At 44.3% G+C, this 23,758-nt stretch overlaps 1 protein-coding gene across 1 annotated transcript in view; it reads left to right on the top strand.

Moving 5' to 3' along the window:
- Window positions 1–23,758, top strand: part of TEKTIP1 (tektin bundle interacting protein 1) — a 38,859-nt gene that overhangs the window by 4,596 nt on the left and 10,505 nt on the right. The window contains exon 2 of the mRNA XM_077257185.1: window positions 15,305–15,486. Within this exon, the coding sequence (XP_077113300.1) occupies window positions 15,305–15,486 (182 nt within the window). The remainder of the gene's footprint in view (window positions 1–15,304; window positions 15,487–23,758) is intronic.

Below are 23,758 nucleotides of genomic sequence, written 5' to 3'. Positions count from 1 at the left end.
TAGTCAGCGGGTACCTCTCTCTCTATATATCTCCCCTGTAGACTGTAACCTATTATGGTCAGTGGGGTACTCTCTCTTCTGTAATATGTAAGCTCTTATGATTAGCAGGGTCTTCTTTCTCTCTCTTCTGTAGAGTGTAAGCTCTTATGATCACTGGAGTCTTCTCTCCTGTAGAGTGTAGATTTGTTTTTTTACCTTGAGAAAGATGCCGATCTGGCACCTAAACACGCTGGCACAATAAAACCATTTTGGAACACAAAAGGTTTCTCATTTACCACAGCGCAGCCCATATAACGTGATGTCGTTGTCCTCCACTATCCTGTAGAGTGTTATTCTGTTATGGTCAGTGGGGTCCTTTCTCTCTCCTGTGGAGTGTAAGCTCTAATGGTCAGCGGGGTTATCTCTCTCTCGTCTGTAGCATGTAAGCTCCTATGATCAGTGGGGTCCACTCTTTCTCTCTTGTACAGCATAGGCTCTTATGGTCAGTGGGGTCCTTTCTCTCGTCTGTAGAGTGTCTACGTTTAAAAAAAAACAAAAAACATCTTTGTAATGATTTTCGTGATGAGTAATTGTTAGATCAAGGAAGTCAATACTACCCTTCTCCACAATAGGAGTAAGGCCATGTGCACACGTTAAGTATTTTTTGCGTTTTTTTCGCGTTTTTTCACTATAAAAACGTGATAAAAACGCGAAAAAAACGCTAACATATGCCTCCTATTATTTTAAGTGTATTCCGCATTTTTTGTGCAAATGTAGGCTTTTTTTCCGCGAAAAAATCGCATCGCGGAAAAAAAAGCAACATGTTCATTAAAATGCGGAATTGCAGGGGATTCCGCACACCTAGGGGTCCATTGATCTGCTTACTTCCCGCACGGGGCTGTGCCCACGATGCGGGAAGTAAGCAGATTATGTGCGGTTGGTACCCAGGGTGGAGGAGAGGAGACTCTCCTCCACGCACTGGGCACCATATAAGTGGTCAAAAAATAAGAATTAAAATAAAAAATAGTCCTATACTCACCCTCGATGTCTTCCCGCCTCCACTGCACGCTGTCGCTTCGGTTCCTGTAGCTGATGTACGCTGAAGGACCTTACCGATGACGTCACTGTCCTGTGATTGGTCGTGAGCGGTCATGTGACCGCTCACGTGACCGTGACGTCACGGAAGGTCCTGTGCGCACACACCAGCTATACGGAACGGACGCCGGTGAGATGTCTGGGTGAGTATAACCATTTTTTTTATTTTTTTTATTATTTTTAAACATTCTATCTTTTACTATAGATGCTGCATAAGCTGCATCTATAGTAAAAAGTTGGTCACACTTGTCAAACGCTATGTTTGACAAGTGTGACCAACCTGTCAGTCAGTTTTCCAAGCGATGCTACAGATCGCTTGGAAAACTTTAGCATTCTGCAAGCTAATTACGCTTGCAGAATGCTAAAAAAACGCGAAAAAAACGGAAAAAAAACGCAAAAAAAAAAATGCGGATTTCTTGCAGAAAATTTCCGGTTTTCTTCAGGAAATTTCTGCAAGAAATCCGCAACGTGTGCACATACCCTTAAGGAAATCTCCCATGGGTCCAGGTTAAATACAAAGTTGGTAAGGTCATCATAGCTTCCCATCCATATAATTATTAAATTATTATAAAAGTTGCTTTCTAGGTGACATTATTTAAACGGATTATTGCACAAGAGAAAATAGGAAATTATATATTGTCCATAATATTTTCTATAATTTTAAGGTACCGTATATACTTGAGTATAAGCCGACCCGAGTATAAGCCGACCCCCCTAATTTTGCCACAAAAAACTGGGAAAACTTAATGACTCTAGTATAAGCCTAGGGTGGAAAACACAGCAGCTACTGGTTAATTTCAAAAATAAAAATAGATATCTCGCGGGCAGGGTCCTCTCTCCTCCTGTACTTGTGTGTCCCTTGTTTTACTCATGTTTATTGTACTTGTCTATATTTGCCCGGTTCATATGTAAAGCGCCATGGAATAAATGAATAAAAATGAATAATAATAATAATAATATCAATAAAAGTAAAATTAATTGAGACATCAGTAGGTTAAGTGAATTGAATATGAGGAGAACTTGAGTCATAATGTATCTCAAAATATAAATATTTTATGAGGGTATGTGCACACGTTCAGGAATTTTCACGATAAAAACGCTATAAAAACACATAAAAAACGCATACATATGCATCCTATCATTTAGAATGCATTCCGCAATTTTTGTGCACATGATGCGTTTTTTTCTGCGAAAAAAACGCATCGCTATAAAAAAATGAACATGTTCATTAATTTTGCGGATTTTTTGAGTTTTTCCCGCTATTCTATGCATTGGGAAAAAGCGCAAAAAAAGCACAAAAAATGCATAAAAAACGCAAAAAAAAAAAGCGGATTTCTGGCAGAAATGTCCGGTTTTTGTCAGGAAATTTCTGCAAGAAATCCTGACGTGTGCACATACCCTGAAGGGTAGATATTTACCACATACTAAATACGCTTACATATAATAGAATATGATAAAATAGTGTGATCCCAAAAAAGAGTAGTAACAGTCACAGGGTGGATCAGGACAACATATTATGCTAAATAATTACATATACATGTAAAAAGCAATGCACATAAGCAATGTAACTTAAACAGGTAGGACAATCAGTTAGTCACTTGTTTGTACCAAGACTAATCAGTTCCACCTATATCTATCACCATGTTTAGTGCTAGCATGCATTGCTAAAAACAATTACAATGTATCAGACATAAGTAGCATAAGGTATGCATCAATAAATCAAGGGTTAATTACCCATATTGTGTCTCCTCTTGTCCACGATGTGACCGCAAACCCGACATACGTTTCACGAGTATAAAGACTCAAGGGGGTAGGTTAGATGTTTTTCAATATCCATATTGAATCAGGAGCCCCATATAATGCTCCATACAGTTCATGATGGCCCCATAAGATGCTCCATACAAAATATGCCCCATATAATGCTGCACAAATGCTGATTATGGCCCCATAAGATGCTCCAGAGATATTTGCCCCATATAATGCTGCACATGGCCCCATACAGATATTTGCCCCATATAATGCTGCACATGGCCCCATAAGATGCTCCATACAGATATTTGCCCCATATAATGCTGCACATGGCCCCATACAGATATTTGCCCCATATAATGCTGCACATAGCCCCATAAGATGCCCCATACAGATAATTGCCCCATATAACGCTGCACATGGCCCCATAAGATGCTCCATACAGATATTTGCCTCATATAACGCTGCACATGGCCCCATAAGATGCCCCATACAGATAATTGCCCCATATAATGATGCACATGGCCCCATACAGATATTTGCCCCATATAATGCTGCACATAGCCCCAAAAGATGCTCTATACAGATATTTGCCCCATATAATGCTGCACATGGCCCCATAAGATGCCCCATACAGATATTTGCCTCATATAACGCTGCACATGGCCCCATAAGATGCTCCATACAGATAATTGCCCCATATAATGATGCACATGGCCCATACAGATATTTGCCCCATATAATGCTGCACATAGCCCCATAAGATGCTCCATGCAGATAATTGCCCCATAAGATGCTCCATACAGATAATTGCCCCATATAATGCTGCACATGGCCCCATAAGATGCCCCATACAGATAATTGCCCCATATAACGCTGCACATGGCCCCATAAGATGCTCCATACAGATATTTGCCCCATATAATGCTGCACATGGCCCCATAAGATGCTCCATAGAGATATTTGCCCCATATGCTGTTGCTGCTATTAAAAAAATAAAAAAATCACATACTCACCTCTCAGGCCCCCGGCACTTGCTATATTCACCTGCTCCCCATTCCACCGCTGACCGCTGCTGTGTTTTCTCTGTCCTGTGCACTGACGCCCAGGCAGACTAATCGCGTCACCGCGCCCTCTGACCTGAGCGTCACTGCGGAAGACGCAGCGGCACCGACGGTGGAACGGGGTGCAGGTGAATATCGCACACTGCGTTATACTCACCTTCTCCTGGCGCGGTCCCTGCACATCTGTTCCCCGGCACCGGCAGCTTCTTCCTGTAGTGAGCGGTCACATGGTACTGCTCATTACAGTAATGAATATGCAGCTCCACCCCTATGGGAGTGGAGTGGGGTCCATATTCATTACTGTAATGAGCGGTACCATATGACCGCTCACTACAGGAACAAACTGCCGGTGTCGGGGAAAAGATGTGCAGGGACCGCGCCAGGAGCAGGTGAGTATTATTATGCAGCTCCGCTCCCCCTCCCCTGCCGACCCTTGTGTCATGATCTCAATGGCAAGAGATCATAGCATCAGCATATATAGGAACTAGCTCTTGGAAGATGGAAACTGAGCTGACCATGAACTAAACCTAACACACAACTAGCAGTGGCCGGGTAGCATGCCTACGTTGATTCTAGATGCCCAGCACCAGCCGGAGGACTAAATAAAACTAGCAGAGGAAAATATTAGTCCTAGCTCACCTCTAGAGAAATACCCCGAAAGGAGACAGAGGCCCCCCACATGTATTGGCGGTGAATCAAGATGAAATAACAAACGTAGTATGAAAATAGGTTTAGCAAATTTGAGGTCCACTTACTACATAGCAGAAGACAGGAAGGACACTTTCATGGTCAGCTAAAAACCCTATCAAAACACCATCCAGAAATTACTTTAAAACTCTGGCATTAACTCATAACACCAGAGTGGCAATTCCTGTTCACAAGAGCTTTCCAGACACAGTAACGAAACTACAGCTGTGAACTGGAACAAAAATGCAAAAACAAACATGGACAAGAGTCCAACTTATCTAGTAGTTGTCTAGGAGCAGGAACAAGCACAGAGAGGCTTCTGATAACATTGTTATATTTGAAAAAACTGACCGTCACATCCATACATAGACTAAGTGTGAACAGGTGCTGAACCTAGAGTAACCAACTCATATATAGTCAAGTAAAAAAGGCAGCACACTGCAGCGCTAAGACATGCAAACATGAAACATGAAAACTGAACTGCAATACTGCACTAGAAATATGAAAAATGAGAGCGTTTAGCGCATAAAAATGGCCAATTTTATGTGTACCTGATAGCCCCTTTACGGCATCTCTCGTATATCAGGTCCTACGCTTGCCTACCTCGCTGAGAATAAACGTCTCCATGTGAATGGGTACCTGTGAAAACCTCTTCCTAGACTCATATTCTCTCTCTCTGTGGAGGGGTACTGGACCTGCTGCGATTAAAACACCTGGGCTAGGAAGCGGAGTGCTCAGTCAGAAGGCTAAATAATATATTTGAAAAAACTGACCGTCACATCCATACATAGACTAAGTGTGAACAGGTGCTGAACCTAGAGTAACCAACTCATATATAGTCAAGTAAAAAAGGCAGCACACTGCAGCGCTAAGACATGCAAACATGAAACATGAAAACTGAACTGCAATACTGCACTAGAAATATGAAAAATGAGAGCGTTTAGCGCATAAAAATGGCCAATTTTATGTGTACCTGATAGCCCCTTTACGGCATCTCTCGTATATCAGGTCCTACGCTTGCCTACCTCGCTGAGAATAAACGTCTCCATGTGAATGGGTACCTGTGAAAACCTCTTCCTAGACTCATATTCTCTCTCTCTGTGGAGGGGTACTGGACCTGCTGCGATTAAAACACCTGGGCTAGGAAGCGGAGTGCTCAGTCAGAAGGCTAAATAATATATTTGAAAAAACTGACCGTCACATCCATACATAGACTAAGTGTGAACAGGTGCTGAACCTAGAGTAACCAACTCATATATAGTCAAGTAAAAAAGGCAGCACACTGCAGCGCTAAGACATGCAAACATGAAACATGAAAACTGAACTGCAATACTGCACTAGAAATATGAAAAATGAGAGCGTTTAGCGCATAAAAATGGCCAATTTTATGTGTACCTGATAGCCCCTTTACGGCATCTCTCGTATATCAGGTCCTACGCTTGCCTACCTCGCTGAGAATAAACGTCTCCATGTGAATGGGTACCTGTGAAAACCTCTTCCTAGACTCATATTCTCTCTCTCTGTGGAGGGGTACTGGACCTGCTGCGATTAAAACACCTGGGCTAGGAAGCGGAGTGCTCAGTCAGAAGGCTAAATAATATATTTGAAAAAACTGACCGTCACATCCATACATAGACTAAGTGTGAACAGGTGCTGAACCTAGAGTAACCAACTCATATATAGTCAAGTAAAAAAGGCAGCACACTGCAGCGCTAAGACATGCAAACATGAAACATGAAAACTGAACTGCAATACTGCACTAGAAATATGAAAAATGAGAGCGTTTAGCGCATAAAAATGGCCAATTTTATGTGTACCTGATAGCCCCTTTACGGCATCTCTCGTATATCAGGTCCTACGCTTGCCTACCTCGCTGAGAATAAACGTCTCCATGTGAATGGGTACCTGTGAAAACCTCTTCCTAGACTCATATTCTCTCTCTCTGTGGAGGGGTACTGGACCTGCTGCGATTAAAACACCTGGGCTAGGAAGCGGAGTGCTCAGTCAGAAGGCTAAATAATATATTTGAAAAAACTGACCGTCACATCCATACATAGACTAAGTGTGAACAGGTGCTGAACCTAGAGTAACCAACTCATATATAGTCAAGTAAAAAAGGCAGCACACTGCAGCGCTAAGACATGCAAACATGAAACATGAAAACTGAACTGCAATACTGCACTAGAAATATGAAAAATGAGAGCGTTTAGCGCATAAAAATGGCCAATTTTATGTGTACCTGATAGCCCCTTTACGGCATCTCTCGTATATCAGGTCCTACGCTTGCCTACCTCGCTGAGAATAAACGTCTCCATGTGAATGGGTACCTGTGAAAACCTCTTCCTAGACTCATATTCTCTCTCTCTGTGGAGGGGTACTGGACCTGCTGCGATTAAAACACCTGGGCTAGGAAGCGGAGTGCTCAGTCAGAAGGCTAAATAATATATTTGAAAAAACTGACCGTCACATCCATACATAGACTAAGTGTGAACAGGTGCTGAACCTAGAGTAACCAACTCATATATAGTCAAGTAAAAAAGGCAGCACACTGCAGCGCTAAGACATGCAAACATGAAACATGAAAACTGAACTGCAATACTGCACTAGAAATATGAAAAATGAGAGCGTTTAGCGCATAAAAATGGCCAATTTTATGTGTACCTGATAGCCCCTTTACGGCATCTCTCGTATATCAGGTCCTACGCTTGCCTACCTCGCTGAGAATAAACGTCTCCATGTGAATGGGTACCTGTGAAAACCTCTTCCTAGACTCATATTCTCTCTCTCTGTGGAGGGGTACTGGACCTGCTGCGATTAAAACACCTGGGCTAGGTGTTCAGAGAGAGAGAATATGAGTCTAGGAAGAGGTTTTCACAGGTACCCATTCACATGGAGACGTTTATTCTCAGCGAGGTAGGCAAGCGTAGGACCTGATATACGAGAGATGCCGTAAAGGGGCTATCAGGTACACATAAAATTGGCCATTTTTATGCGCTAAACGCTCTCATTTTTCATATTTCTAGTGCAGTATTGCAGTTCAGTTTTCATGTTTCATGTTTGCATGTCTTAGCGCTGCAGTGTGCTGCCTTTTTTACTTGACTATATATGAGTTGGTTACTCTAGGTTCAGCACCTGTTCACACTTAGTCTATGTATGGATGTGACGGTCAGTTTTTTCAAATATATTATTTAGCCTTCTGACTGAGCACTCCGCTTCCTAGCCCAGGTGTTTTAATCGCAGCAGGTCCAGTACCCCTCCACAGAGAGAGAGAATATGAGTCTAGGAAGAGGTTTTCACAGGTACCCATTCACATGGAGACGTTTATTCTCAGCGAGGTAGGCAAGCGTAGGACCTGATATACGAGAGATGCCGTAAAGGGGCTATCAGGTACACATAAAATTGGCCATTTTTATGCGCTAAACGCTCTCATTTTTCATATTTCTAGTGCAGTATTGCAGTTCAGTTTTCATGTTTCATGTTTGCATGTCTTAGCGCTGCAGTGTGCTGCCTTTTTTACTTGACTATATATGAGTTGGTTACTCTAGGTTCAGCACCTGTTCACACTTAGTCTATGTATGGATGTGACGGTCAGTTTTTTCAAATATATTATTTAGCCTTCTGACTGAGCACTCCGCTTCCTAGCCCAGGTGTTTTAATCGCAGCAGGTCCAGTACCCCTCCACAGAGAGAGAGAATATGAGTCTAGGAAGAGGTTTTCACAGGTACCCATTCACATGGAGACGTTTATTCTCAGCGAGGTAGGCAAGCGTAGGACCTGATATACGAGAGATGCCGTAAAGGGGCTATCAGGTACACATAAAATTGGCCATTTTTATGCGCTAAACGCTCTCATTTTTCATATTTCTAGTGCAGTATTGCAGTTCAGTTTTCATGTTTCATGTTTGCATGTCTTAGCGCTGCAGTGTGCTGCCTTTTTTACTTGACTATATATGAGTTGGTTACTCTAGGTTCAGCACCTGTTCACACTTAGTCTATGTATGGATGTGACGGTCAGTTTTTTCAAATATATTATTTAGCCTTCTGACTGAGCACTCCGCTTCCTAGCCAAGGTGTTTTAATCGCAGCAGGTCCAGTACCCCTCCACAGAGAGAGAGAATATGAGTCTAGGAAGAGGTTTTCACAGGTACCCATTCACATGGAGACGTTTATTCTCAGCGAGGTAGGCAAGCGTAGGACCTGATATACGAGAGATGCCGTAAAGGGGCTATCAGGTACACATAAAATTGGCCATTTTTATGCGCTAAACGCTCTCATTTTTCATATTTCTAGTGCAGTATTGCAGTTCAGTTTTCATGTTTCATGTTTGCATGTCTTAGCGCTGCAGTGTGCTGCCTTTTTTACTTGTCTGATAACATTGTTGACCGGCAAGCAACTAACAGAGCAGCAAGGTTATATAGCGACTCCCACATCTTGATGGGAACAGGTGAACAGAGAAGATGAAGACACCAGTTCAATTCCACCAGTAGCCACCGGGGGAGCCCAGAATCCAAATTCACAACAGTACCCCCCCCTCAAGGAGGGGGCACCGAACCCTCACCAGAACCACCAGGGCGATCAGGATGGGCCCTATGAAAGGCACGAACCAGATCAGAGGCATGAACATCAGATGCATTCACCCAAGAATTATCCTCCTGGCCGTATCCCTTCCACTTGACCAGATACTGGAGTCTCCGTCTGGAAACACGAGAGTCTAAGATTTTCTCCACAATGTACTCCAACTCACCCTCAACCAACACCGGAGCAGGAGGCTCAACGGAAGGCACAACCGGTACCTCATACCTGCGCAATAATGACCGATGAAAAACGTTATGAATAGAAAAGGATGCAGGGAGGTCCAAACGGAAGGAAACAGGGTTAAGAATCTCCAATATCTTATACGGGCCGATGAGCCGAGGCTTAAACTTAGGAGAAGAGACCCTCATAGGGACAAAACGAGAAGACAACCACACCAAGTCCCCAACACGAAGACGAGGACCAACACGACGACGGCGGTTAGCAAAAAGCTGAGTCTTCTCCTGGGACAACCTCAAATTGTCCACCACCTGCCCCCAGATCTGATACAATCTCTCCACCACAGCATCCACTCCAGGACAATCCGAAGATTCCACCTGACCAGAGGAAAATCGAGGATGAAACCCCGAATTACAGAAAAACGGGGACACCAAAGTGGCAGAGCTGGCCCGATTATTGAGAGCGAACTCCGCCAATGGCAAAAAAGCAACCCAATCAGCCTGGTCAGCAGACACAAAACACCTCAGATATGTCTCCAGGGTCTGATTAATCCGCTCAGTCTGGCCATTCGTCTGAGGATGGAAAGCGGACGAAAAAGATAAATCTATGCCCATCCTAGCACAGAATGCCCGCCAAAATCTAGACACGAATTGGGTCCCTCTGTCAGAAACGATATTCTCAGGAATACCATGCAAACGAACAACATTTTGAAAAAACAGAGGAACCAACTCGGAAGAAGAAGGCAACTTGGGCAGAGGAACCAAATGGACCATCTTAGAGAAACGGTCACACACCACCCAGATGACAGACATCTTCTGAGAAACAGGCAGATCTGAAATAAAATCCATCGAGATGTGCGTCCAAGGCCTCTTAGGAATAGGCAAGGGCAACAACAATCCACTAGCCCGAGAACAACAAGGCTTGGCCCGAGCACAAACGTCACAAGACTGCACAAAGCCTCGCACATCTCGTGACAGGGAAGGCCACCAGAAGGACCTTGCCACCAAATCCCTGGTACCAAAAATGCCAGGATGACCTGCCAACGCAGAAGAATGAACCTCAGAGATGACTCTACTGGTCCAATCATCAGGAACAAACAGTTTATCAGGTGGGCAACGATCAGGTCTATCCGCCTGAAACTCCTGCAAGGCCCGCCGCAGGTCTGGAGAAACGGCTGACAATACCACTCCATCCTTAAGGATACCTGTGGGCTCAGAGTTACCAGGCGAGTCAGGCTCAAAACTCCTAGAAAGGGCATCCGCCTTAACATTCTTAGAACCCGGTAGGTATGACACCACAAAATTAAACCGAGAGAAAAATAATGACCAGCGCGCCTGTCTAGGATTCAGGCGCCTGGCGGTCTCAAGATAAACCAAATTTTTGTGGTCAGTCAATACCACCACCTGATGTCTGGCCCCCTCAAGCCAATGGCGCCACTCCTCAAAAGCCCACTTCATGGCCAAAAGCTCCCGATTCCCAACATCATAATTCCGCTCAGCGGGCGAAAATTTACGGGAAAAGAAGGCACAAGGCCTCATCACGGAGCAGTCAGAACTTTTCTGCGACAACACTGCCCCAGCTCCGATCTCAGAAGCGTCGACCTCAACCTGAAAAGGTAGAGCAACATCAGGCTGACGCAACACAGGGGCAGAGGAAAAACGGCGCTTAAGCTCCCGAAAGGCCTCCACAGCATCAGGGGACCAATCAGCAACATCAGCACCCTTCTTAGTCAAATCGGTCAATGGCTTAGCAATATCCGAAAAACCAGCAATAAATCGACGATAAAAGTTAGCAAAGCCCAAAAATTTCTGAAGACTCTTAAGAGAAGAGGGCTGCGTCCAATCACAAATAGCCTGAACCTTGACAGGATCCATTTCAATGGAAGAGGGGGAAAAAATATATCCCAAAAAGGAAATCCTCTGTACCCCAAAAACACACTTAGAACCCTTCACACACAAAGAATTAGACCGCAAAACCTGAAAAACCCTCCTGACTTGCTGGACATGAGAGTCCCAGTCATCCGAAAAAATCAGAATATCATCCAGATACACAATCATAAATTTATCCAAATAATCGCGAAAAATATCATGCATAAAGGACTGGAAAACTGACGGAGCATTTGAAAGACCAAAAGGCATCACTAAATACTCAAAGTGGCCCTCGGGCGTATTAAATGCGGTTTTCCACTCATCCCCCTGCCTGATTCGCACCAAATTATACGCCCCACGAAGGTCAATCTTAGAGAACCACTTGGCCCCCTTTATGCGAGCAAACAAATCAGTCAGCAACGGCAATGGGTATTGATATTTAACAGTGATTTTATTCAAAAGCCGATAATCAATACATGGTCTCAAAGAGCCGTCTTTTTTTGACACAAAGAAAAAACCGGCTCCTAAGGGAGATGACGATGGACGAATATGTCCCTTTTCCAAGGACTCCTTTATATATTCACGCATAGCAGCATGTTCAGGCACAGACAGATTAAATAAACGACCCTTTGGGTATTTACTACCCGGGATTAAATCTATGGCACAATCGCACTCTCGGTGCGGAGGTAACGAACCAAGCTTGGATTCTTCAAAGACGTCACGATAGTCAGACAGGAACTCAGGAATTTCAGAGGGAATAGATGATGAAATGGAAACCACAGGTACATCCCCATGAGCCCCCTTACATCCCCAGCTCAACACAGACATAGCTTTCCAGTCGAGGACTGGGTTGTGAGATTGCAGCCAAGGCAATCCTAGCACCAAATCATCATGTAGATTATACAGCACCAGAAAGCGAATAATCTCCTGGTGATCCGGATTAATACGCATAGTTACTTGTGTCCAGTATTGTGGTTTATTATTAGCCAATGGGGTGGAGTCAATCCCCTTCAGAGGAATAGGAGTCTCCAAAGGCTCTAAATCATACCCACAGCGTTTGGCAAAGGACCAATCCATAAGACTCAAAGCGGCGCCAGAGTCGACATAGGCGTCCGTGGTAATAGATGACAAAGAGCAAATCAGGGTCACAGATAGAATAAACTTAGACGGTAAGGTGCAAATGGAAACAGATTTACCAAGCTTTTTAGTGCGCTTAGAGCATGCTGATATAACATGAGTAGAATCACCACAATAGAAACACAACCCATTTTTCCGTCTAAAATTCTGCCGCTCGCTTCGGGACAGAATTCTATCATACTGCATACTCTCTGGCGATTTCTCAGTGGACACCGCCAGATGGTGCACTGGTTTGCGCTCCCGCAAACGCCTATCGATCTGAATAGCCATTGTCATGGACTCATTCAGACCCGCAGGCACAGGGAACCCCACCATAACATCCTTAATGGCATCAGAGAGACCCTCTCTGAAAGTCGCCGCCAGGGCGCACTCATTCCACTGAGTAAGCACAGACCATTTACGGAATCTTTGGCAGTAAATTTCCGCTTCATCTTGCCCCTGAGATAGGGACATCAAAGTTTTTTCTGCCTGAAGCTCCAAATGAGGTTCGTCATAAAGCAACCCCAAGGCCAGAAAAAACGCATCCACATTGAGCAACGCAGGATCCCCTGGTGTCAATGAAAAAGCCCAGTCTTGAGGGTCGCCCCGGAGCAAGGAAATCACAATCCTGACCTGCTGTGCAGGATCTCCGGCAGAGCGAGATTTCAGGGACAAAAATAATTTGCAATTATTTCGAAAATTCTGAAACCCAGATCTATTCCCCGAGAAAAATTCCGGCAAAGGAATTCTCGGCTCAGATACAGGTGCATGACAAACAAAATCTTGCAAATTTTGTACCTTCGTGGCGAGATTATTCAAACCTGCAGTTACACTCTGAAGATCCATTGCAAACAGGTGAACACAGAGCCATTCAAAGGAGAGAAAAAAAAAAAAAAAAAAAAATTTCAGCAGACTACTTATTTCTCTCCTTTCTCAGCCAAGGATTTTAACCCTTTAGTGGGCCGGTCAAACTGTCATGATCTCAATGGCAAGAGATCATAGCATCAGCATATATAGGAACTAGCTCTTGGAAGATGGAAACTGAGCTGACCATGAACTAAACCTAACACACAACTAGCAGTGGCCGGGTAGCATGCCTACGTTGATTCTAGATGCCCAGCACCAGCCGGAGGACTAAATAAAACTAGCAGAGGAAAATATTAGTCCTAGCTCACCTCTAGAGAAATACCCCGAAAGGAGACAGAGGCCCCCCACATGTATTGGCGGTGAATCAAGATGAAATAACAAACGTAGTATGAAAATAGGTTTAGCAAATTTGAGGTCCACTTACTACATAGCAGAAGACAGGAAGGACACTTTCATGGTCAGCTAAAAACCCTATCAAAACACCATCCAGAAATTACTTTAAAACTCTGGCATTAACTCATAACACCAGAGTGGCAATTCCTGTTCACAAGAGCTTTCCAGACACAGTAACGAAACTACAGCTGTGAACTGGAACAAAAATGCAAAAACAAACATGGACAAGAGTCCAACTTATCTAGTAGTTGTCTAGGAGCAGGAACAAGCACAGAGAGGCTTCTGATAACATTGTTGACCGGCAAGCAACTAACAGAGCAGCAAGGTTATATAGCGACTCCCACATCTTGATGGGAACAGGTGAACAGAGAAGATGAAGACACCAGTTCAATTCCACCAGTAGCCACCGGGGGAGCCCAGAATCCAAATTCACAACAGTAAAAAACCAGCCGGAGGACTAAATAAAACTAGCAGAGGAAAATATTAGTCCTAGCTCACCTCTAGAGAAATACCCCGAAAGGAGACAGAGGCCCCCCACATGTATTGGCGGTGAATCAAGATGAAATAACAAACGTAGTATGAAAATAGGTTTAGCAAATTTGAGGTCCACTTACTACATAGCAGAAGACAGGAAGGACACTTTCATGGTCAGCTAAAAACCCTATCAAAACACCATCCAGAAATTACTTTAAAACTCTGGCATTAACTCATAACACCAGAGTGGCAATTCCTGTTCACAAGAGCTTTCCAGACACAGTAACGAAACTACAGCTGTGAACTGGAACAAAAATGCAAAAACAAACATGGACAAGAGTCCAACTTATCTAGTAGTTGTCTAGGAGCAGGAACAAGCACAGAGAGGCTTCTGATAACATTGTTGACCGGCAAGCAACTAACAGAGCAGCAAGGTTATATAGCGACTCCCACATCTTGATGGGAACAGGTGAACAGAGAAGATGAAGACACCAGTTCAATTCCACCAGTAGCCACCGGGGGAGCCCAGAATCCAAATTCACAACACCCTTGCGTATGACTCGAGTATAAGCCGAGAGGGTTACTTTCAGCCCAAAAAAGTGGGCTGAAAATCTCGGCTTATACTCAAGTATATACGGTATATCACAGCACTTGTATCATGAAGAACACACATTTAATGATAAATACTGTAGATGTCAAGCTTGATCTAGGTATTCTTTTGATAATTTTGCGCTATTATTACTGATTTATGGGGTTTGAACTAGATTGTGAAGCTGATCATACAAATTGAACATGTTGAATAGAAAAGAAGCAAGCAAAGTTTTCAGAAACATCCCAGGGGTTGTTAATGCACCCATGCATTTCCTTCCATCAAAGGTTTTTATGCTCTTAATATAATGCAGTCATCATATTATGCAGTATTGTGTACTTACAATTGCTGATTTTGCCTTTCTACCCAGTTAATTTGTCTCTTTTCCAGTAGTGCTATGACATCATGTGATTAAAAACTGACTCCTTCTAAGCTCTATTTAGAAACAGGGGGTCAAGTTTCCCTGTATGAGTCATGAGTCACTGCAAAAGTGCCTGGCAAAGGGAAGGAGCGGAGCAGGTCAGGAGTTGAAGAGGGGAATGATAAATGCAAGAACAAGAGACTTCCTGTTTCTACATACAGCAGAGAAAGAGAAGAATTAAATGGGTAGAAGGACAAAACGAGCAATTATAAGTATGCAATGTAATGATGAATTAATTTTTTTTTTTCTAGTGATAAGCCTGCATCACTCCATGGAGCTACCAACTCCCCCATCCTGCACCAGGCAGTTTGCTTTACCACAAGTCCTTGGGGTGTAGATGTTAAATCAAATGTTTTCCTTAATAACAAACGGGAGCCTTTCCTTCGATGGCAAAATCAACACAGACAAAGAGAGCAGGCGGCACTCCAGCCCAGTAAGTATTTATTGAGGAGTCTAAATAAAGTGAATTTTAGCCTTTGCCTTAGTAAGGCCGGAGTCACAGTAAATGTATGAAAAATTGTTCCAAGTCTCCCTGTTGAGAGTGGCACAACTGTAATGCAAGTGTCATGTGAGTGTCATGCAAGTACAATCAGATTTTGGACACCTAGCATCCGATTTACATCCGATTGTTGTCTGATTGTTTTCCGATTGCAATGCAATTTTAACATGAGCTTTTACATAGAGCAATTCTCTATGTCATTTACACATCATTTTCAAAGGAAATATTCTTCAAAACATATATAGGTGCATCTCACAAAATTAGAATATCATCAAAAAGTTAATTTATTTCAGTTCTGCAAAAAGTGAAACTCATATAGAGTCATTACAAACAGAGTGATCTACTTCAAGTGTTTATTTCTGTTAATGTTGATGATTATGACTTACAGCCAATGAAAACACAAAAGTAATTGTCTCAGGAAATTAGAATACTTTATAACAGCAGCTTGAAGAAATGATTTTAACATCCGAAATGTTGGCCTACTGAAATGTATGTTCAGTAAATGCACTCAATACTTGGTCGGGGCTCCTTTTGCATCAATTACTGCATCAATGTGGCGTGGCATGGAGGTGATCAGCCTGTGGCGCTGCTGAGGTGTTATAGAAGCCCAGGTAGCTTTGATAGCAGCCTTCAGCTCATCTGCATTGTTGGATCTGGTATCTCTCATCTACCTCTTGACAATACCCCATAGACATAGATTCTCTATGGGGTTAAGGTCAGATGAGTTTGCTGACCAATCAAGCACAGTGATACTGTTGTTTCTAAACCAGGTATTGGTACTTTTGGCACTTTGGACAGGGGCCAAGTCATGTTGGAGAATGATATTTACATCTCCAAAAAGCTTGCCGGCAGAGGGAAGCATGAAGTGCTCTAAAATTTCCTGGTAGACGGCTGCACTGACTTTGGTCTTGATAACACAGTGCACCTACACCAGCAGATGTCATAGCTCCCAAAACTATCATTGATTATGGATACTTCACACTAGACCTTGAAATTCAAGGTCCCAGAGTCTTGAGGAAGAGTGCAGAGTCACACAATCGAAGCTGCTTGAGGTCAAGTGCGAAGTTTCCATTGGACTGTTCATGTCTTTGTCAGTGGGCAAACTTACAAAATCAGCAAGGGATCCCGCCATACTTTCAGACAAAGTTAGCAAATTTGAGAAGATATGGCTTCCCTGGGCGGAGCATGCCAACCACACCCCCTTCGCCACACCTGTATTTCATCTAACCAATCCTGCTCCTTCTGATTCTGATTGAATCATTTAACTGGAATTGCACACAATATACCCCCTTCCTCGGGCATCCCTCCCCCCTCCCTTGCCTCCTGCCCTGCTGTTTGTTCGTTTGTTGGTTTGTTAATTGTTTATTTGCTTTCTCATACATTCTGTAAACATATGTCTGTATTGAGGTTTTCTCCACCCTATTTGTAAAATTCAATAAAAATTTATTGTTCAAAAAAAAAAAAAAAATCAGCAGGGGATCAAATATTTATTTCCCCCACCATATACATTGCATAGATAGAAGAAAAGCCAGCGATTCAGCAGCCGCATAGTGTAAAATCATAGCAGGAGCCGACAGCATAGAATAGATGTATTACATACAGTAAATGCAATTAGAATATATGGATGTCAGTGACAAATACAATTAGTAAAGTGTGTGCAGCTTACTGTACATGTATTTAATTATTAAAAGATTACTTTTCTGAAAACAATGGTGTGGACTCCCACATAATTTTCTTAACAAGCAGAGGGAAAACCTACGGTTGGGGGCAGATATTTATAGCCTGGGAAGGGGGTAATACCCATGGAGCTTCCCAGGCTATTACTATCAGCTCACGGTTGTATACGTAGCCTTTACTGGCTATTGAAATAGGGGACCCTATTGACCTATCTTCTGGTCATTGACCGCTCCTGCCAGAGATTCAGCTACACCCTGTCAACAGAGCAGCGGTTTCTCATTCTGTTGACAGGGCGGGACTACTGCTGTCTTGCTGATTGACAGCAAGCTTCCTCCAATTAGGCAGTGGAGAGCAGGTTGTCAATCAGCATGACACCAGTACTAGACGAATGGTGGGAAACCTGTTTCTGCCAAGAACTATTTGGATATGTATAACATAATTCAGGGGCCGTACTAAATTATCAACTTGAAAATGATCATGGTATATTTGGTTGAATAATAAATTAGCTCATCCCTAATGTGACAGCTGGAACTGCTTCTCTTTTGTGCAGCTGTGATGTTAGGTGGCAGTGATTTTCCAGCTTCGCGTCTTCAAAACATATACAAATGCATTTCACAAAATTAGAATATCATGAAAAAGTTCATTTATTTCAGTTCTTCACTACAAAAAGTTAAACTCATATATTAGATATAGTCATTACAAACAGAGTGATCTATTTCAAGTATATATTTCTGCTAATGTTGATGATTATGGCTTATAGCCAATGAAAATCCAAAAGTCATTGTGTTAGGAGTCAAGTTCCCGCTGCTGCACAGGGGGAATCTTGAACCATGTCTACTGCGGTCTCTCATTCTGCATCAGCCGCAGTGGAGCCTGCTCAGCGGAGACGTTGGTCCCAGCGTCTTGCTCAGTCTCACTCTGTGCAAAGGGTTACTGCTGCTTTTCCAGCTTCTGCCATTGAAGCCAGTGCTGGGCAGCGGCGAGCAGATGCTTTTGGGACTAAGTCCTGCTTTTCCCCTTCTGAGCATGCCCAGGACAAAATCTCCCGTTGGAGATCGAGGGTCACATGCTCAGATACTGCAGCAGATCCCATTGGTCCTCCAGGAAGGTCCTGAAGGTGCTCAACTTCTGTGGCAGCCTCCCATTGGTCCTTCTGGGAAGGTCCTGTACATGCTGCAGCTATAAAAGGTTTGCATGGCCGCACGGCCATGCGCTAGTATACACTTGTTTATGTGTGTGTGTTGTGAGTGAAAGTCGCTCATTAATCATCCCCTCCCTTGTGTTTGAATGCTCGCGTAAGGAGGATGATTGTAATCTAGCGCCCGACTTGTAACCAACACTGGTACACAAACAGCGTCTATTGCTGTGACCGCCAGTGCGGCGCCGTGTGCTATCACCACGCTTTCCAAACCCAAGTCTGGGTGGTTAGTGGCGTCCGCCAGTGCGGCATCGCATGCACTCTCGTGCTATTTAATTATTAGTTTTGTTACGTGCGGTACTGTGGCCCTGTGACGCAACAGGGTTCGCATCTTTCACACAGTGTGAAGCTAACCCGTGTGTATCCTCATTGTACCGCCATATAGTCTGTCATTGCTTAGCAGCAGGTTCCATCTCTGCACGGTGGACCCCGGGCTGCGAACGCACCTTATTCCTTTTCTCTAATTATTTGGTGCGTTCCGCTAGCCCTAACACATTGTCTCAGTAAATTAGAATACTTTATAACACCAGCTTGAAAAAATGATTTGAAAATCCAAAATGTTGGCCTACTGAAATGTATAATCAGTAAATGCACTCAATACTTGGTCAGCGCTCCTTTGGCATCAATTACTGCATCAATGCGGCGTGGCATGGAGGCGATCAGCCTGTGGCACTGCTGAGGTGTTATGGAAGCCCAGGTTGCTTTGATAGCAGCATTCAGCTCGTCTGCATTGTGGGGTCTGGTGTCTCTCATCTTCCTCTTTACAATACCCCACAGATTCTCTATGGGGTTAAGGTCAGATGAGTTTGCTGGACAATCAAGCTCAATGATACTGTTGTGTGGTGGGAGCGGTGTGTGACTGCTCCTGGCACTTAGTGCCGAGTGTCAGCTATCTGTATCAGCAGACACCCAGCTGCGATCGCCCACACACCACCTGTGTGCATGGCTGATCGTGCAGATGTAATTTTCTGTCCATGGTCAAATAGGCCCAGGGCACATGGATGGATTATTACTAAGGATGAGTGAATAGCTTTGGATAACTCGTTATCCGAATAGCTATAGCTCTTACCGAACAGTTGCATTGGGAACCCGGATACCTGGAGCGCTCCTGATAATCAGCAGTTCGGCGTTGCAGCGGCATGTGTCGCGGCTGTGTGACAGTCACAACGCATGCTTTGAGAGCTTGATTGTTGGGCTGATTATCGGGAGCGCTACAGATATCCGGATTCCCTATGCAGCTATTCGGTAAGCGCTATAGCTATTTGGATAAGAAAGGCTTGAAAAAGGTTCACAATTTTTTGGACCGAAACATCGCCAGATGGGCAATTAAATTGCACATGATTTGATCCTATTATGGTGTGCTGCTTCCATTTTTGTGGATATAATCAATAGGTTTGGTAAATACCTCGGAAGTTTTGCACCCTTTTTTCTATTTGGATAAGGAGTTATCTGAAGCTATTCGCTAATCCCTAGTTATTACGTCTGATGTCAGAAAGGGGTTAAAGTCAAGAACAACCTACTAACTGTCAAATACAAGTGATAGTATTCTGTCCTCCTACTCCTGGACCTGTCATCTGTCTTCGACTCAGTGGACCATCCCCTCATACTGCAGATTCTCTCATCTCTTGGCATCACAGACTTGACCCTATCTTGGATCTCCTCTTACCTAACTGCTATCAATGTCACCTCTATGCTGATGACACATAGATCTATTTCTCTGGACCTGATATCACCTTACTAGTCAGAATCCCACTATGTCTGTCCACTATTTCATCTTTCTTCTCAGCTAGATTTCTAAAACTTAATATGGATAAAACAGAATTCACCATCTTTCCACCATCTCATTCAACCCCCCCAACTGATCCATCCATCAAAGTCAATGGCTGCCCACTCTCCCCAGTACTACAAGTTCGCTGCCTCGGTGTAACCGTTGACTCTGATCTCTCCTTCAAACCACACATCCAAGCCCTTTCCACTTCCTGCCGATTCCAAGTCAAAAATATCTCCTGGATCCGCACATTCCTCAACCAAGAATCTGCAAAAGTACTAGTGCTTGCCCTCAAAATCTCCCGCTTCTACTGCAACCTCCTGCTTTGTGGCCTCCCCTCTAAAGGTACTGTCACACTCAGCGACGCTGCAGCGATAGACAACGAGCCGATCGCTGGAGCGTTGCTGTTTTGGTCGCTGTAGAGACGTCAAACACAGCAGCTCCACAACGATGCAGGAGCGATCCTGTGACGTAACGGTGACTCACTTATCGTTCTCACAGGTCGTTAGCTCCATGTTTAACATTGCTGATATCATTGCTTTTGCTGTCAAATACGACGATACACGCCGATCTGACGACCAAATAAAGTTCTGGACTTCTAGCTCCGACCAGCGATATCACAGCGGGATCCAGATCGCTGCTGCGTGTCAAACACAACGAGATCGCTAACCAGGACGCTGCAACGTCACGGATCGTTGTCGTTCTCGTTGTAAATTTGCTGAATGTGAAGGTACCTTAACACTCTCGCACCCCTCCAATCTATCCTATAATCCGCTGCCAGACTTATCCTCCTGTCAATCCATTCACTGGCTCCCCATTGCCCAGAGACTCCAGTTCAAAATCCTGACCATGACATAAAAAACCATCCACAACCTGTCTCCTCTATACATCTGTGACTTAAGGTACCGTCACATTAAGCGACGCTGCAGCGATATAGACAACGATGCCGATCGCTGCAGCGTCGCTGTTTCGTCGTTGTGTGGTCACTGGAGAGCTGTCACACAGACAGCTCTCCAACGACCAACGATGCCGAAGTCCCCGGGTAACCAGGGTAAACATCGGGTTACTAAGCGCAGGGCCGCGCTTAGTAACCCGATGTTTACCCTGGTTACCATTGTAAATGTAAAAAAAAAACAAAACACATACTCACATTCCGGTGCCTGTCGTGTCCCCCGGCGTCCGCTTCCCTGCACTCCTCCTGCATCCTGTGTAAGCGCCGCCGGAAAGCAGAGCGGTGACGTCACCACTGTGCTCTGCTTTACGGCCGGCCGGCGCTGACACAGTGCAGGGAAGCAGACACCGGGGGACGCGACAGACACCGGAATGTAAGTATGTAGTGTTTGTTTTTTTTACCTTTACAATGGTAACCAGGGTAAATATCGGGTTACTAAGCGCGGCCTGTCATGATCTCCATGGCCAGAGAACTAGCATAAGCCTCAATAGGAACAAGCTCTTGGAAGATGTAACTGTACTGACCATGAACTAAACCTACCGCATCATCTAGAAGTAGCCAGGTAGCATGTCCTACTTTTTATCCCTATATGCCCAGCGCCGGCCGGAGAACTAAATAATGCTAGCAGAGGGAAATATAAGACCTGACTCACCTCTAGAGAAATGCCCAAAGAGGAGACAGAAGCCCCCCACATATATTGGCGGTGATATGAGATGAAACAACAAACGCAGCAGGAAAATAGTTTTAGCAAATTTGAGGTCCGCTTTCTAGATAGCAGAAGACAGAAAGCATACTTTCATGGTCAGTAGAAAACCCTAACAAAACACATCCAGAAATTACTTTAGGACTCTGGCATTAACTCATAATACCAGAGTGGCAATTCCTGATCAACAAGAGCTTTCCAGACACAGTAACGAAACTGCAGCTGTGAACTGGAACCAAAATACAAAAACAAAACATGGACGAATGTCCAACTTATCTAGTAGATGTCTGGGAGCAGGAACAAGCACAGAGAGGCTTCTGATAACATTGTTGACCGGCAAGCATCTAACAGAGAAGCCAGGTTATATAGCGACACCCAGATCTAATCAGAACAGGTGAACAGGGAAGATGATGTCACAAGTTCAATTCCACCAGTAGCCACCGGGGGAGCCCAGAATCCAAATTCACAACAGTACCCCCCCCTCAAGGAGGGGGCACCGAACCCTCACCAGAACCACCAGGGCGATCAGGATGGGCCCTATGAAAGGCACGAACCAGATCAGAGGCATGAACATCAGATGCAGTGACCCAAGAATTATCCTCCTGGCCGTATCCCTTCCACTTGACCAGATACTGGAGTCTCCGTCTGGAAACACGGGAGTCTAGGATTTTTTCCACAACGTACTCCAACTCACCCTCAACCAACACCGGAGCAGGAGGCTCAACGGAAGGCACAACCGGTGCCTCATACCTGCGCAATAACGACCGATGAAAAACGTTATGAATAGAAAAGGATGCAGGGAGGTCCAAACGGAAGGAAACAGGGTTAAGAATCTCCAATATTTTATACGGACCGATGAACCGAGGCTTAAACTTAGGAGATGAGACCCTCATAGGGACAAAACGAGAAGACAACCACACCAAATCTCCAACACAAAGCCGAGGACCAACACGACGGTGACGGTTGGCAAAAAGCTGAGTCTTCTCCTGGGACAACTTTAAATTGTCCATCACCTGCCCCCAGATATGATGCAATCTCTCCACCACCGCATCCACTCCAGGACAATCCGAGGATTCCATCTGACCGGAGGAAAATCGAGGGTGGAACCCCGAATTACAGAAAAACGGGGACACCAAAGTGGCAGAGCTGGCCCGATTATTGAGGGCGAACTCCGCCAATGGCAAAAAAGCAACCCAATCATCCTGGTCAGCAGACACAAAACACCTCAGATATGTCTCCAGGGTCTGATTAGTCCGCTCGGTCTGGCCATTAGTCTGAGGGTGAAAAGCAGACGAAAAAGACAAATCTATGCCCATCCTAGCACAGAATGCCCGCCAAAATCTAGACACAAATTGGGTTCCACTGTCATGATCTCCATGGCCAGAGAACTAGCATAAGCCTCAATAGGAACAAGCTCTTGGAAGATGTAACTGTACTGACCATGAACTAAACCTACCGCATCATCTAGAAGTAGCCAGGTAGCATGTCCTACTTTTTATCCCTATATGCCCAGCGCCGGCCGGAGAACTAAATAATGCTAGCAGAGGGAAATATAAGACCTGACTCACCTCTAGAGAAATGCCCAAAGAGGAGACAGAAGCCCCCCACATATATTGGCGGTGATATGAGATGAAACAACAAACGCAGCAGGAAAATAGTTTTAGCAAATTTGAGGTCCGCTTTCTAGATAGCAGAAGACAGAAAGCATACTTTCATGGTCAGTAGAAAACCCTAACAAAACACATCCAGAAATTACTTTAGGACTCTGGCATTAACTCATAATACCAGAGTGGCAATTCCTGATCAACAAGAGCTTTCCAGACACAGTAACGAAACTGCAGCTGTGAACTGGAACCAAAATACAAAAACAAAACATGGACGAATGTCCAACTTATCTAGTAGATGTCT

The sequence above is a fragment of the Ranitomeya variabilis genome, chromosome 1, assembly GCF_051348905.1.
Source record: "Ranitomeya variabilis isolate aRanVar5 chromosome 1, aRanVar5.hap1, whole genome shotgun sequence".
Classification (NCBI taxonomy): Eukaryota; Metazoa; Chordata; class Amphibia; order Anura; family Dendrobatidae; genus Ranitomeya; species Ranitomeya variabilis.
Note: the sequence above shows the minus strand (reverse complement) of the source record. Positions and strands in the feature narration are given on the sequence as shown.